Consider the following 15,926-nt stretch of genomic DNA (forward strand, 5'->3'; position numbering starts at 1 on the left):
GTGCTCTTCAAGATGTATACATAGACGACAAAGTTTTAAATGATTTAAGACTGATTGAGCACACCGTGCGTGTGGAAGAGGTCCAAGTTGAAGAAGTCAACATTAGCGCTGGTACTACAAGCACAGGTGCTGGACGTCCACCTCAGGATATTCCTGGCGACAAGCTGGCTAACTTTGTGTTGTCCTGTCTATGAACCCGAGAAATCCAATATCCAAAGGCGGGCGTCCAGCTCGTTCGCTATCTGTTCATGTTATTCATGTTAATGTGTTAAAGAATGTGTTAAAGACAATAAATACAATTCTGATTCTGAAGACATTTAAATTTGTGGGGGGAAAATTGTTGAAAAAAGAAATCTTATCAACAAAAAATTGCAGTACCTCCGCGGACCTCCTGGGGGTCGAGGACCCCCTGTTGAAGACCTCTGACCTAGAGGAGGTCACTGGATACATATACGTATAGGTGTTTTGACGCGTAAAGTATCGGGCTCTTTGGAGTTGGATCTACTGACAGCTAAGGTCTGAGTGCTTAAAAATTGAATTTGGAAATGGTGCCCTCCTTTGGAGATCCCGGGGAACTGACGCGTGCACGAGAGACCGCTGCTGCGCAACTGCGCTGTCCTCAGTGACGCATGGGCACGCTGCTGGTGCCATTCTCTGTTACATGGAAAAGACGACAGGCTTTCACGTTGCATGGCAATGGCACGCTGACAATGTGCACCATTTCATAACGGGCCTCTCCGGTGTGCTCCTCGGTTCTCACCAGTGCGCCATGGAAGATGCATTGGGGTTGTGATGTACTGTTACAAATACATATATTTAATGTATGCATACTTTACAAAGCCGTATAGAGCCAGGGGAGGCGGGGGTGTATGTATGTCTTATGTCGCCCCGACACGCAGGTCTTGAACCCTGATCTCAGCCCGGCCATGGCCTGGTGGGGCCCCCGCTGGCTCTCTGGTCCAGCATCGTGTTCTCAGGAAAACACAGATTTATAGAGAGTTAGAGACAGAGAGGGGGGGGGGGGGGCATAGCAGAAGAAGTGGCATCACAAGGGCCCTGTCATTGCTCTCCGGTGACAAGCGGGCCTGTTTTTACACCTTCCTTCTAAATAAGGAAGCGGCCTGACAGACATATGACCATCGACCCAATTTGGGAGCAGCCCGCGTGCCCCGTCGCGTCTCACGGCCCTACTGAACGCCACCAATGAGCTTTCTCCTCGCCTCAAGTCCCAACAGTGACAGTGGGGTGTTTCTCCCTCCCCAGTATGTTCCCCTGCTGTCAGCACCTCCCTCTACCGTCGTATTGTCCCCGCGGCGAAGTCAGCACGATTCCATCTATAGGGATGCAGGGATGCGCCTGACGAGGCTGAACCGGGGTTTTCAGTGAGTGGTACAGAAGATTTATCTTGAACTATTACCGCGAGGAAGACAGGCGGGGGAGGCGGGGAGGGGTGGTGGAAAGGGAGAGAGGAGAGAGTGTGTGTACGTGTGTGTGCGTGCGTACGTGTGTGCGTGCGTGTGTGTGTGTGTCTGTGTGTGTGCGTGCGTGTGTGTGTGTGTGAAGGAGAGAGAGAGATAGAGAGAGAGAGAGAGAGAGAGAGAGAGAGAGAGAGAGAGAGAGAGAGAGAGAGAGAGAGAGAGAGAGAGAGAGAGGGAGAGATATGCGCTGCAAAACATGGTAATCACCACCACCAACCTCACCATCACCATCACCTCCAGCTCTGCCGCGCACTCTCCCGACTCCTCTCCTCCTCTGCACCGGGTAATGCGTTTCATGCCCAAAGCCCCGATCCGCACTCCAGAAATGACCCCCCCCCCCCCCTAGGCCAGCATGCCGAAGGAAGCAAAACAAGAAGAGCGGTATTTTTAGGGTCATTAATATCAACCACGTGGGCCGAAGGTAAACCGGATGGCCGTTGCGCAAAGGCTCCTCGTCAGTATGTCCTGCGAGGCCGGCACGCCGCACTGGATGCTGACCGCGGTGGTCCTCCTGGGCTTTCTGCTGGGGGTCGTGTCAGCGTACCCGTTACCGAGCAGCAGCAGCAGGACAAATGCAACTTTACTGAAGAGACGATGGGAGACGCTTTTCTCGCGCTCCGTACTGAGGATCTCCGGGGAGAAACCGGAGCTCAACTGGGAGAGTGACTATCTGCTGGGAATCAAGAGAGTGCGGAGGCTCTACTGCAACGTGGGCATCGGGTTTCACCTTCAGGTCCTCCCCGACGGCAGGATAAACGGTGTACATAATGAAAACCAGTACAGTGAGTTATACCTCCACCGATGTAATGCAATGGACGTGAACGAGAGGGCGAGTCAGTGCGCATGGATCTATGATGAGCGGGGTAGTCTATACCCCCTCTTTCAACGTGCAGGATCATATGTCATAAAGTATCTATTAGGGCTGAGCCCCTTCATTTCTTCCCCCTCCTCCCGGAGCTCAACCATGACATGAATGTATCGACGCTTTTAGACACAACTTATTTTTACGCAGCCCAGTGAGGGCGGTCCGGAGACTAATGGCACAGTGCACGTCGATGCAATTACTGCCGTAACAGCGAGAATGCGCTTAATTGGCACGCGCCTGGGTGCAAATTTAAGATGGGGTGAAGGATACAGAACAAAGGCTCCGTATGCTGCGCAGCAATCTGCAAGGTTACACCCATAGACGCAGAGAGGGAGAGAGAGAGAGAGAGAGAGAGAGAGAGAGAGAGAGAGAGAGAGAGAGAGAGAGAGAGAGAGAGAGAGAGAGAGAGAGAGAGAAGAGAGAGAGAGAGCGAGAGAGAGAGAGAGAGCGAGAGCACAATGTCACGATCGGTTGGTGTTTCGTTTGGTTTTAACTCTGATGCTGTAACGCTTTGTCTTGCTTCAGGTCTATTAGAGATTTCTACGGTGGACAGAGGAGTGGTGAGCCTATGTGGGGTGAGGAGCGAGATGTTTGTCGCAATGAACAGCCGTGGAAGGTTGTACGGAACGGTAGGTGCGCACTATATTTCTTACTGTCCAGCAATGTTAGTTTATGGGATATTCAGCTCGATCCACCTTCTTTTTGATTGCCAGTCTGGTTTTGGGGATGCTGCCCTTCCAGCAGAAGAGCTGCTGCGAAATCCCCATATTTTAATTTCATTAGGAATTTATTAAGCTCCATGTAAAGTGTGCTAGGCCCGGTCCCCTAGGGGTAAATAATGATGAGGTTAACCGATGCGAGGTTCAGTCCACGCGCCTGTAATGTGGTCGTGTGTCCTCACACACAACCACATTACAGGAGGAAGAGGAGGAGGAGGAGGAGGAGGAGGAGGAGGAGGAGGAGGAGGGAAACCCACCTGACGCAATGAAACTTGTCAGCAGAGCTGGAAATCGATTTAAAAGCGTTTATTCTGCAGGGCGAGTGCACATCACACCATCCTGGGAGGACCAGGCCAAACTCACCACCGCTGCTCCTCCCACCTCCAACATGACACACAAAAAAAAAAGATTTCCACTTGATTTTAGCAGTGGTGATTTGGCAATGAAATTGTTGTATTCACCGCGGAAGATTTAAATGATGCGATCCAAACATCCCATTGATATATCACACCCAAACCGCAGCCCCCCTCAGCAGAAATAGGAACATGAGAGGAATAATACAAAATCAAGCAATGAAGACCTGAGGACATATGTTTTTACCGTAATGACACAAGGGACCTTCAAAAGACCAAGTTAGAGTTCCTCAACATCAAATAGCCCATGAGCGGCACTGAACAGTACATTTGTCATCTGTTGATCAACCTCATCCATGTAAACGTTGTACATGTAATCCAAAAGTCAGTTTTTAATAATGGCTGCTTGAGCTGGAGCCTCAATTAGTCTCAAATATGCATCTTGAAAGGCCGGCAGACTCTTCAAGACAACGCGCTTTCCGCAGTGTTTTGTTAGAATTCTGCGTTGTTCCCACTAAGCCCAACTTATCTGCTTGTTAGTTTAAAATCCTACCTGCCTTTCTGGCAGATCTTTGTCTGTGCATCCACTTGCTGTCTGTTTACGCTATAAAATAAGACATGAAATTTAAAAATATATTTCTATATAGTATATGTTCACGTAACCAAGTTTTCTTTTGACACATTGTTGAATGATCTATTTTGATCATTTCCTGCTTGAAATATGAATACGTTGTTGGGTCCATGTGTCCCAAACATTTTATTATTTATTATTATACTTTGACCCAGGGGTACGAGTCAGTATTGCTGTTCTGACATTAACTTAAGTTCAATATTAGCTAGAAAGACATGAACCATTAAAGTCCCCCACTGGGATCCCGATAGCCCATCAGGCCCCACTCGCAATCTAAAAGGTCACATTCATCGCAAACAATGATGTGGCTTTGACATATTTTAGGTCAGTGAGTATGTAGCATATTTCTTTCGTTAATGCCCTCTATGTTATTTTTTCTTCACATTTTAAAATGGCTGATACAGAAACCTTGTAACATATTTCACAGGCTGAAGAGAAAGTGTGCCACTAATTACCTTCTACTATGTATGAATTAAACTTTCCAAAAACCCTCATTTGTTCTCCTGATGATTGCGGTGAGTGTTTGGAAATATGAAATGCTGGTGGCAGTTTACTTTGTGTAATCACAAATGCACCTTATTGAAACATATATACATTTATTGCATCGCCAACAAAGAAACAGCGTTTTATTGATTCAATGTAAATGTAATTGTAACTTGAACATTTTAATCCATTAGAATGAATGTAGTTTGTCTGGTTCTGGAGCACGGGCAGTTAATATATGAGTGTGGCTGGTGCAGGGGGAGGAATCCGTTTAGTAGAGCCCTGCTGAAACATGGCCGCTGCCTCGCACTCTGTGGTCAACATGTTTGACAGACCCGATGCGAGTCGGTTATCTGGTCTCGAGTGATGAAGCATCAGCTTGTAAATTGGCTGATGATCCGATAAGAGATTGAATTATGCCCCATTCCCGAGGGAGAGTATTTGCTCTGCTGCTGCACACGTCATACACTGTTAGCAGTGGTATTGTTCAGTGACAGATTTGTGTGTTTAGAGAATATCTTATGTAGCAGGGCTCTATGTTTAGAATAGTGATCAGGACTCTTGTACCTAAAATCCTCATATTGTCTATTTTATAATAAATATCAAAGGTAAATACGGTGCTCAATTGTATTGTTTGAAAATTCCAGAAATATTTTTTTCTTTTTAAAGGAATAGTTTGTAAAAATAAGTTGATGTGCTTTCCTACCAATTGATCTTAGAGCCAGCGGAGCATTATTTTTAGCTTTGCATGAAGAGTGGAAAAAGGGAGCAAACTGGGAAGTTAAAAAAAACCTTTAAATTATTGAAGAACAATCTGAAAAAAACTGTAGAGTTCCGTTTTTTGGATTCATTAGCAGGATGACAGATATAATGTGTTATACTGTGGTATGGGGAGCATTAGAGGTGGTAGTAGGCGTATTTTGTTACCTTTGGACCAGGGCTGTCGGAATAATCCGAAATAAACGTGGTGTAATTTTAAAACAGCTAAAACTATGTTTCCTATTGTTGAACATATAAACGTCGTGAGTCATTATAATCTGCGCTGTATTATGGTCTGTGACCATCCAATCAGTGCCTTGCGGCTGCAGCAGCGACACCAATCAGGATCCAGGAGGTGTGTACACGTTGTGGATCAGCCTAGTGGTCCCCAACCTTTCTTACCTCACGGATTGGTTTCATGTCAGACAATATTTCGCGGACCGGTCGAGAAGGTCCGACGGGGGGGGGTGTAGTGGTCGTTGCGGGCGGATTGACCGATGGGGGGGGGGGGGGGGGGGGGGGGGTAGTCGCGCGCTCTGTGTTCGCTGGTCGTGCACGGTAAAAGGACAAGAAAAACGCCTGGTGACGCGTAGATTAGAAAACAAGTCAGTTCTCAATGTGAAAAAAAACATGCTGTATAGGCTATTTATGATGACATAGGTAGTACATGAGTGTTCCTTTAACTTATGTTGTCAGTGTAATTGACAAGCTGCTTAACTGGTTAACTCTTAAATTCAACATATTTTTTCAGGCAGTGATAGGACAGGCAATGATGCAGAGAGCACAGGGAGAGGAGAAACACCAGGTCGAATAGAGAGAGAAGCATAGAGGAGCCATGAACCCCAGAACAGAACGCTCCTCTGTGCAAGGCAGGACCTGACGTGGAGGACTGTAAAAAGGAGACTCCATATGTAGATAGTTCTTAATCTGCAATTATGTTGTGTCTTTTCTTCACTGTTTTCTTAGATTTAATAAACTACAAACTACTAACCCATTTATTCATTGTCATTGATTGTATATGACTTTTACTGATAACATAATGCAATATATCCAGGACAGCCTTACAGAGTCGCAACGCTTTGTGTTGCGTTGCTCCGCATCGCGTCAAGGTCTGTATGATCACAAAATTCAGAGTTTACCCACCTCTAATTTTACCACTACAGCACTGCTTTGGACTCAACCCCCCTGCTTCAAGTCTTTAAGCTAAGCTGAACTCGACTTCTCTTCTGGTGCAGCCTTTTACCCTACAGACAGCAAATCTCAAAATGTAAATCTATTTATTTAAATTCTGCACTTCAGTCAAATTGAAAATAAATCAGTTAATATACCAACCTTCCAAAGAGCTTCCTTTAATGTTCAACATTAGCACATTTATTAGTGGATGTGGCTCACTGTGTTTGTTTTAAGTAATACATTTTTTTAGGAGCAAACTACATACGCCTCATATTTAAGAGCTGTTAGCATTGCTGGAGGATTGCTCAAAGATAACGCTAACAATGATGTGTGGGATCTCATCTTTGAGCTTTATTCATATTTCATCTTCAGTCTGCCCCCATCCCTCCAAACTACAAAGTGCCTGTTTCTTGAGCGGTCCATTAAAAGACACTCCGTCTGTCTCTTTGTCCTCTCCAGACAGTCTTCCATGACGAGTGCAAGTTCAAGGAGAGCTTGCTCGCGAACAACTACAACGCCTACGAGTCTCTGGTCCACAGAGGCTCCTACATAGCGCTCAGCAAGCATGGCCGCGTGAAGAGAGGGAACAAGGCCACGAGCGCCATGACTGTAACGCACTTCCTACCCCGGATATGATGAGTGGAAAACGGGCAATAACAAACTTATTTGCACATGTGGATTATTTCCGAGGTAACATAGATGCCGTATACGTAGGTACAAACAGAGAAGACAACACGGACTGTAAAAGAAAGATATCTGATAGTATTTATTGAAACTTCATATGTATATTTGGGTAGCTTCCTTTGTATTACAAATGATGGAGATGCCATTCTTTGCTGCTTTTTTTATTTTGATCATTTTGTGACATGATGGGGATGGACAGGTGCCCTCCATCTCCTCAGTTTCTATGGGTGCTTGCCGGAATTGGTGGACCTCTTGCTCTGTCAGTGGATGACAGTCCACCAAATGGATACATTATTACCTCAAAGCACCGTTTCCTGAGAAGTAGAAGGGGAAGAAGAAAAAGAAAAAATGTGTGCATGAAATTTCTACAGAGAAGAACGCCTGTTTACTGAAAATGCCTTTTCGATGTCATCCATTGAGGATTTGAGCGCTTCCCATTGTCTAAGTTCAACTGTCTCTGTCACTGTCAGGGCAACTAGGGCGCTTGCGAATATGGCGGTGTGTTTTTTTTGTTCATGCCTCGTCATGAGGTGGCGGTGCCTTGAGTTCCTACTTGCGTCCCCACCCCCCCGCCACCCCTTGCCCTTGCATGCGAGAAACATGGAGCTCAAGTCAGAAATAGGAATGAAACACAAGTGGTTGCCTCCTCAGACACCACCAGGAGGCCTGAGCCCAATTCCTAGAGGGCCGGAGGTTTCTCCACTTTATTTGCTTTCCATAATTAGACCAATTACGGAATCAAGACTATGCTGCACAGTCACCCAGTGGAGGCCTGTTGTTAATATGGGAAGCTAGATTTGAGTCGGTACCCATCCGCCCCCTATTATTTCCAAGGGAGCTTCACAATCCCAGGTTTTATTCACACAAATGTTGTGACCGGATCATCAGGCCAGATTGAATGTGCGACTTTTTAGTAAATATGTCGGCATGCGTTACTTTCAAGTCTAAATGTGGACTTTTTCAATTTAAGAGCTCCTCAATTTGAAAGGCTTTCTTTTTTTTTCATCGTCCGAGGTCAAGGGTGCTTCTGTGTAACAGAATATACAGAATATACCAGACCTGACAGTATGAAACGAAATGCCCTCCTGTATATTTTCCTTGAGTTCGGTTTCATTGTCAGAATCTGGCGCTTCTGGTCTGGAGCCTTGCCTTCATATTTAAAAGTGAAGATGGGAGTTGTGTGACTTTCACACGGGTTTGATGATGTTTGGAGCTTAAAGTCTGGTGTTGGTGTTTCAGTGAACATCGTTGAGTGCTCAATTACCTGTAAAAATGATGGTTCACTGCATTCATTTGAAATAGTGTAGATTCTCTGGTTTGGTTTGGAGGGAACTTGAATTACTTGTGAGTTAATGATTCTGGGATATGTGAACAATACTTCAGGTAACTTAGTCCGTCGGACATTTAGAAGATGTCGATCGCGCTCACAGGTCCCAGATCTTTTAGCGCATTTTTGAGATTGGCCGCTGAGTCACAGGATGGCTTCTTGCAAACAAAGAAAGACAAGCAATTTTGCCAAACGCAGCGAACCAAAGGGTTATAAAGGCAAGGTTCCTCCGGGCTTTGTGTATGCAGCATACCATACTTGAATTCAACAACTGCTCGGGCTCCTCTTTTAGAGACGAAGGGGGCGAGGAGGACAAAGAGCGAGCAAAGTTGAAGATAGCAATGATGTGCGGATGACTTAGATGGCACTCGGCATGTGGCACTGGTTGTTTGCTTAACTTGGCGAGGATGTGAATAATGTGGGGTAAAATACCTGAGCATCACACTTAGCGTGCCCCTCGTCGGTTGAGGGCCCTGGGATTCTTGTCCCGCTCATCTGAGCCATTTTTGTACCAAGGTCGAAGACCTGTGCTTCCTGGCCTTTGTGTTACTGACCGAGGCACGTTTTCTGGTCCATCTCGACGGCTTTAGTCGGTCACAGAGCTCTGTGCCTGCTATGTCTTGTTCAAGACGTGAATGGTTGTCTTGTACTGTATAACAAAGACGTAAAGGATTCTGCACTTTTCTCGTTCTCCCGAGCAGAGTCTTTTTACTGTGGAAATGTGGCGTGAGAGAGCTAGATTTCATCTTTATGATTTTGAGAAACGTTTTGCTATTTCAGCACTTGATCGGCAATATCCTGTCAGTAGCGAACCAGCACTCAGGCCAGTTTGGTGTCATATGATGAAAGAAACGTAGCATGGCTATTAGAGTTGTATAGTTATCATATATCACCTCATGCCCTTTCGAACATCACTGCAACGCGTTGACAAAATGTCTGTGAGCAATGGTTTACGTGCCCTTTAAGCTCCAGCTTTTATGTCTAGTGGCAGAGATGACGGAGTGCTATCTGGAGTCTTTGTAAGCATGTGTGTATGTGTGTGTGTGTGTGTGTCTCTACATGCATGTGTCCTGATGTCCTGTTTCTGCCAAAGCGACAGCAGAGATGGTATCAGATAGATTTACCTCGAGTCAGGAATAACGGGGCAGAGTCTGTGCGAGCTGATGTGCTGTACTCTCCTCACAGGAGGAGGACGAGGCGGGAGGGACGTGTGAAAGAAAAGAAAGCACCGCCTGTGGTTTGAGCGTGTCGTTATGTAGCAAAATGTCTACTTAAAGAGAATCAAATGCTTCCAGGAAAGGGACACTTGAGGTCAACAAGTTGTGCGGTAAATACTGTGATCCAGGAGAATGACCGTCCTTTTGTTGTTATTGAGTACTGACACCTTTGATAATGGTGTTGGTTTTCTTTTTCTTCCCTTGAGCATCACATTAATTGTGATTTTATTTATTGCTTCACTATGATCAGATTTTTATTTTTATTTTTATTTTTCTCTGAATTGATTTTGTGGCAGTGAGGATTTGGCTGGAGAAGTATTTTTGCTAGTTTGTCAAAATATTAAATATTACAATATTCATTTTTTATTTTAGATAATATTTACTGAGCATGGGGTACATGCTGTTTCCCCTTGCTCAGCTTCCATCAAAACAAGCTCTTAGATACACTTGTTTTCGATGATAACATTGTCATTATTACGTGATGTAGTTTCTGATTTATTATGGTATGTTTCAGAGGACGCTACCGGCACAAGAAGCGATGACTCGAGTGGGAATTGTAATGTTACAATGGCTCCCTTCACTACTAAGGGACACCTGATACGTTTCGAGAGGCAGAAAGAGGTTGAACGATACAGTGGAAACTGAGAGCGTGGTTGTCACTGGTACACCATCCGTTAACACTGACGCCTCCTTAATGCATACGGAGAATGGACTACGTGTGTGTTCCGCCCTTTGATTAAGGATCCAGTGTCTGGATTTTGCCATTGTGCTTCTCATACCTTCAGCTGGTTTTAAAATGTGTTTCAGGCTCACAGGGAACCGGAGGTCCATGGAAGGATCTGGGTTCAAACGTGTGTGCGTGTACACGTGAGAGAGCTCCTGAGTTATGGAATGCCGTTTTAGTCAAAATTAAATAAATGAATAAATACATAAATACATGAAATATGCATTTGAAATACATCATGAAATAAATAAATGAAGCAATAAATACATGAATATTAAATACATTTAATTATTTCATGGTACTTTTATTTCATAATGCCAACTTCATTTCCAGAGACTTTTATTTCATAATGCCGTTTTTCATTTCCAGAGACTTATTTCATAATGCCGTTTTTTTTCATAATTTCACGTTCTTATATGCAAATCAGGGGCCGTGGCTACATCTAACATTCAGAACAGACAACAGAGCCGTGTGCAAAAGAAGGCTGGCTAAGGGACGTGAGTGTTGACATAATGGAAGACATCGGTGGGCTCCGAGGTAGCATGCTAGCATTAGCAGATCAAATCGATTTAAAATGCATATTTCATGTATTTATGTATTTATTCATTTATTTAATTTTGACTAAAACGGCATTCCATACTGAGTGTGTGTGTGTGTGTGTGTGTCCCTGTGTGCCAGCAGCCTTTGTGTTTCAGTTTTCTATTCCTGCACTGAGGGTAGAGTGCTTCCTCTGAGTCCCCCTCCTCTTTTTTAACATATACCTCACCTTCTGCCTTAGTTCCGATTATTGAAATGATTGTAAATTAGTGTGAGACAACAGACTTCTCCAATCATTTGTTTCTGAAAAATACAATAATGAGTAACTAAAATACCATATAGCAAATGGTTTTCCTCTTATTTTTGTACGTATGTGCTGTGCACAGCAGTCAACTGTATTCCTGAGATGATAATAATTAATAATAATTTAATAATAATTAAAGACCTTTTGTTAAAGCTGTTGTGATTCAGTGCGTTAAAGTTGTGTGTTTGCTTGAGGCTTGAACACAGATGACAGGAGGAGCTTTGATTAGACATCAAGCCAAAGTCACTGAGGGGGGTATCATGAGTGGATATTATGAGTGGGTATTATGGGTGGGTATTATGAGTGGGCATATGAGAGGGTATTATGGGTGGGTATATGAGTGGGTATATGAGTGGGTATTATGGGTGGGTATATGAGTGGGTATTATGAGTGGGTACACTGTAAAAAATGTCACCGTAAATTAACGGTATTTTACAGGCAGCAAGGACGCCAGAAATTTACCGTTATTTTACGGTATAATATCGTAAATGTTTTTTACACCGTAAAATGGATTACTGTATGTTACCGGAAACTTGAACCCATTTTACTGTGAATTAACTGCAATTTACTGGCAGTCGACACTAGTAACTTACGGTTTTATTTACCGTAATATACAGTATGTTGTCATATATTTGATTACAGTTTGTTACCATACGATTAATGTTTTTTTGTGTTATTAATACCAGAATGTTACCGGCAATGAGAAACTCTTCCGATGTTGAAACGCACAGGTGTTCTGGATGAACTGAGATTACGCGTCTGATGTCACGTTCAGGAACAGTCGGTCACGATTAACACTCAAATCACTTTTAGGCAATGAACACTTTGAATAATTCAAATATTTCTAATCTTTACATTCCGGCTACTGAAATGACATCGAAGGCGGCGCATGGGATAGGGAGGGTGTGCTGTGCACAGGTCGGCGGTTCGAATACTGGCTGCTCCCTGTGCCAAGTCGAAGTGTCCCTGAGCAAGACACCTAACCCCCAATTACTCCACATTCAATTATGTCAAACCATGGGCGTTTTGGATAAAAGTGACAGCTGCATGTATAGTAATGTCCTGTAAGTCAAAGTCATCATCGTATCTCATGAGATACTCATTATGATGACTTACAGGACCTGTTTTTCAGTGGCTGACATGGGCTTCCATACATTAACCTACAACTGATGTAGATGGATTGTGATTCACTGCACTTGTATGTGTATTTCCACCACTTATATAAAATATATGTAACATGCAGTTGAATTACGGTAGTCTGCTATTATTGTAAATTGACAGGTTTAACTGCTTATTCATGACATTGGCCGTTAATTTACAAGCAAGGGATTGGAATTTAACTGTATGTTACAGTTATTATGACATACCGTAGGATACCGTTAGAAATGCACTGTAAATTTACAGCAATTTGTTACAGTGTATATGAGTGGGTATTATGAGTGGGTATATGAGTGGGTATGTGAGTGGGTATATGAGTGGGTATTATGAGTGGATATTATGAGTGGGTATGCGGCACCCTCTCCTGGTGAAGGGACACGCTTGGAGGGACGTTTAAGCAGATGTATAAAAATGAAACGACTGCAGTTTCTTTAATTGCGCTATTTCCTGGAGTTTCAAAGTAAGTTTCCAGGACACATTTAAGTGTTTAATTGGTATAACATCTGACTTGATTTGAATGAAACAATAAATTGACATAATGTAAAATATTTAAGGCAGTGCTCAGCAGATCAGCTGAATGTACAAAAATGGCCTAATTGTTCAAGGACGCATACATGTCAGCAACAACATGAATAAAGTTTCAGATCATGAACTAATGTTTTTTTTTATAGATTTACTCGGGATAAACAGAGCAGTTCTTTTAAGGTAGTTTCTCTGAATATGAACTCAACACGGCAAACTAAAAATAACTCAGTCAGACCTTCGTCTCTGTTTCACCTATTATTAGCACTCAGCTCCTTCCAGGAAACATAATTTATGAACAAGAAACCTGAATAAAAAAGTGATACTCAGTACCACCGTTCCTGTTTGTTCCCCTCATCAATAAGCAAATGGTTTGTTTTTCTTTTTTAAGTTCAACCTTCTGGAAAAAAAACTACTATATCAAAAACTATCGCCTATCAGTCAATCAAGGTCAGGAGTGAAGAGCCTTATTTTCCATGGGGCAATAGAATAGTTTAAAAAATCTATAAATGGAGCAAAGCTTTTGGAAATGTACACTGGTGAAAGGAAACGAGAGGCAGCATGTAACTATTATGCAAGGTAGCAGAATATAATAGTCATCGTGAGGTGCATCACTCATAGTTGCTATAATGTGCTCTTCTTGGCCTGGGGTCATTATCAGAGTTGTACTTCATACTAATAGTAATGTTACTCTGACCAACGAGATATTCAAAGTACTAAACCAAACAAACGCCAAGTCAAACAATGAGTATGCGATTAGTTTGGAAAGTTCTTACCTTCTTCCTCTTGATCAGACACACGGGTTTAGTTGATTCTTTGTCCTCTCTCTTCTGCTTCCTTTGGAGTTTTCAAGCTTAATCTTTATTTTTGAAGTTTTCAAAGGTTTGCAGTCCTCTGACACAGTTAAAATAGTTCAGATGCTCCACCAGTGCAGCCTGCAGGCATTCCAGAAGACTCTTATCCCAGGAAAAGGTAGCCTTTGGGTCATTTTGGTAAATGAGTCCACCAGTTCATTGACCCTCTGTCTAAACAGGCCTGTTGGACTTTCTCCTCCTTCAGTAGCTGCTCACATGCCAACCTGAACGTTCGTGCTGTTGGGAGCAAAGAGAGCGCGGCCTCGCCATCGACCATGCAGCCGGCTTTCTTCTCACTCGTCCTGATTGCCGTACACGCGTCTCTGTCGGTGGATTGTGCACCGAGGCTCCGGGGGCCAACGCGCCTGGTGCAACATCAGCGGAGGAGCTTCCAGACGGGCGCACGTGCCGATACGTTGGCTGGTACCAGTCCTTTCTATTGGGAGCCCAGTGGATCAACGAGAAAAGGCCTTTACAGAAACTCTTTTGGTAAGTTTGTCCACGTCCTGAAGAAAAAACACAGCTCATTTCAATGCAGATCATTTGGTTGAAAATAAACCAAATAGTAATAGAAAATTCCTTTTGAGCAATAATTGCTAGGCTTACTTCATTTCTTTTACTAACAGGGTAATTGCATGCTTTTTATATATTTGTGTATTTGCGTAAATGTAAAACAAAATGCACAAGAAATGTATGTGTGCCTGATCAAAGTTTGGAAGTACATGAATACTGTATAAAAGAACAAATATATGTTGTGATGTTGACAAACAACACATATTTTGCATGTTTATGTCAGAACTCTTAACATTGCGATACGTACAATGTTGCTTTGTCGTTCGTAACTGATGTTTGCATCTTTAAACCTTCTTCTTACAGTAATTCTGCCAGTAAGAACAGCTACCAGCAACCTAGTGTCAATATTTGATTTGCGCAGAAAAAGGTTCCTCTGTATAGACTCAACGGGAGATCCGTACAGCTATGTGAGTATTGCATTTCATTTGACTGAAATCAAGAAATGACTGCAGGGGGGGAAAAAAAGTCACATTTTGTATTTTCTTGCTTTTTTTTCTTTTCCCAACAGAGACAAGCGGACGCAGACGATTGTCTCTTCCAGCCCGTTTGGTTGGACGCGGCGGACCCCCATGACGTGTTTAACTCCATAAGCGTGGGCCGGCGGCCGTTTGGGCCGCTGGGGTCAGAGCTGGGAGTCGCTTACCGGCAGCCCCCCAAACTCTCCTCCTCCTCCCTGGTGGAGCGCTTCCTCGGCCCCTCGGTGAAGAGATGGAGGAGGAGCGATGCGGTGAACCCCTCCGATCCATTAAGGTCACATTCACACCCCTCGCATTCTGCCCAGGACCACAAGGATGTAGACCACCGGCAGCCCGATCAGGACCAAGCCGGCGCTGTGTCCAAGGAGACCATCACCTCCTGCGATGACCCCCTGCGGGTCCTCCAGCCCAACGGGCCGGTCAGCCCTGTCAAGACTAATATTGCAGACCGAGCAGAACAGGAATAAGAGACTGAGCTTTGGTTTATAAGCAAAAAGTCACTTTATTAAATCATCGCATGTTCAGATTGTTTGAATGGTGGTATCTTGCTCCGTGATGTAACACGTTATGTCACAGCAGTTTGTTCACATCTGGTCTTTGAAAAAGTTTGGGCCGGCGTCCTGCTGACCTCTTCCGTCAAGTTAAATTTTAAACCCTCGGGTTGGATGTGGCAATGTTTGTTTTGCAAATGTGAAAATGTGTAATCTGCAAGTAATTGTGAATTTTTATACACGCATTTGTTGGGGCAGTAAAGCTCCACACTTTTACTGTTTACTAACTAAACAAAAAAAGACCAGCACACGCTGAAGAAAAGAATCTGCCGTTTCCTTAGATCACACAGTCATGAACAGAATCAAATCACGTCAGGTGCCGGACACCAATAATCACAGAGAGGAAAGGGTATTTATTTATTGAAATGTGTAAAAAGACTTCCTTCTTAGCCTATATTATTATTTATACAGTTCATGTTGTGTTACTTCTTATGTGAAACAATAAACGTTAACTACTTGGTGCACAATGTCTGGACTCGGTTTATCCAATTGTCGGTTTTTAGGTTCAAATTTTTTATGAGGTCAATTCTAATTAACT

The 15,926-nt window shown here is 43.6% G+C and overlaps 2 protein-coding genes across 3 annotated transcripts; both read left to right on the plus strand.

The window, feature by feature from the left end:
• Nucleotides 1-1,817: 1,817 nt before the first annotated feature.
• LOC144391030 (fibroblast growth factor 4B-like) lies at nt 1,818-7,467 on the plus strand. The gene is made up of 3 exons (XM_078097572.1): nt 1,818-2,260; nt 2,869-2,972; nt 6,921-7,467. Exons 1-3 carry the CDS (start codon nt 1,909-1,911, stop codon nt 7,095-7,097), a joined length of 633 nt encoding a protein of 210 aa, XP_077953698.1. The 5' UTR covers nt 1,818-1,908; the 3' UTR covers nt 7,098-7,467.
• Nucleotides 7,468-13,628: 6,161 nt separating this feature from the next.
• On the plus strand, nt 13,629-15,850 carry LOC120812525 (fibroblast growth factor 23-like). Of its 2 annotated transcripts, XM_040168629.2 has the most exons (4): nt 13,771-13,906; nt 13,994-14,277; nt 14,665-14,768; nt 14,870-15,850. In XM_040168629.2, exons 2-4 carry the CDS (start codon nt 14,064-14,066, stop codon nt 15,302-15,304), a joined length of 753 nt encoding a protein of 250 aa, XP_040024563.1. In that variant the 5' UTR covers nt 13,771-13,906; nt 13,994-14,063; the 3' UTR covers nt 15,305-15,850. The 2 variants fall into 2 exon arrangements, with proteins under 2 accessions (XP_040024562.1, XP_040024563.1); XM_040168628.2 differs by having other exon boundaries at nt 13,629-14,277.
• The last annotated feature ends 76 nt before the right edge of the window (nt 15,851-15,926 follow it).

This window comes from Gasterosteus aculeatus, chromosome Y (assembly GCF_964276395.1).
Source record: "Gasterosteus aculeatus chromosome Y, fGasAcu3.hap1.1, whole genome shotgun sequence".
In the NCBI taxonomy this organism is placed as follows: Eukaryota; Metazoa; Chordata; class Actinopteri; order Perciformes; family Gasterosteidae; genus Gasterosteus; species Gasterosteus aculeatus.

Coding starts and splice junctions, on each gene's coding strand:
- LOC120812525 (XM_040168628.2), top strand. CDS start 14,064: ATGCAGCCGGCTTTCTTCTCACTCGTCCTGATTGCCGTACACGCGTCT. Junction 14,278..14,664: donor CCTTTACAGAAACTCTTTTG/GTAAGTTTGTCC, acceptor TTCTTCTTACAG/TAATTCTGCCAGTAAGAACA. Junction 14,769..14,869: donor CGGGAGATCCGTACAGCTAT/GTGAGTATTGCA, acceptor TTTTCCCAACAG/AGACAAGCGGACGCAGACGA.
- LOC144391030 (XM_078097572.1), top strand. CDS start 1,909: ATGGCCGTTGCGCAAAGGCTCCTCGTCAGTATGTCCTGCGAGGCCGGC. Junction 2,261..2,868: donor ACATAATGAAAACCAGTACA/GTGAGTTATACC, acceptor GTCTTGCTTCAG/GTCTATTAGAGATTTCTACG. Junction 2,973..6,920: donor GTGGAAGGTTGTACGGAACG/GTAGGTGCGCAC, acceptor TGTCCTCTCCAG/ACAGTCTTCCATGACGAGTG.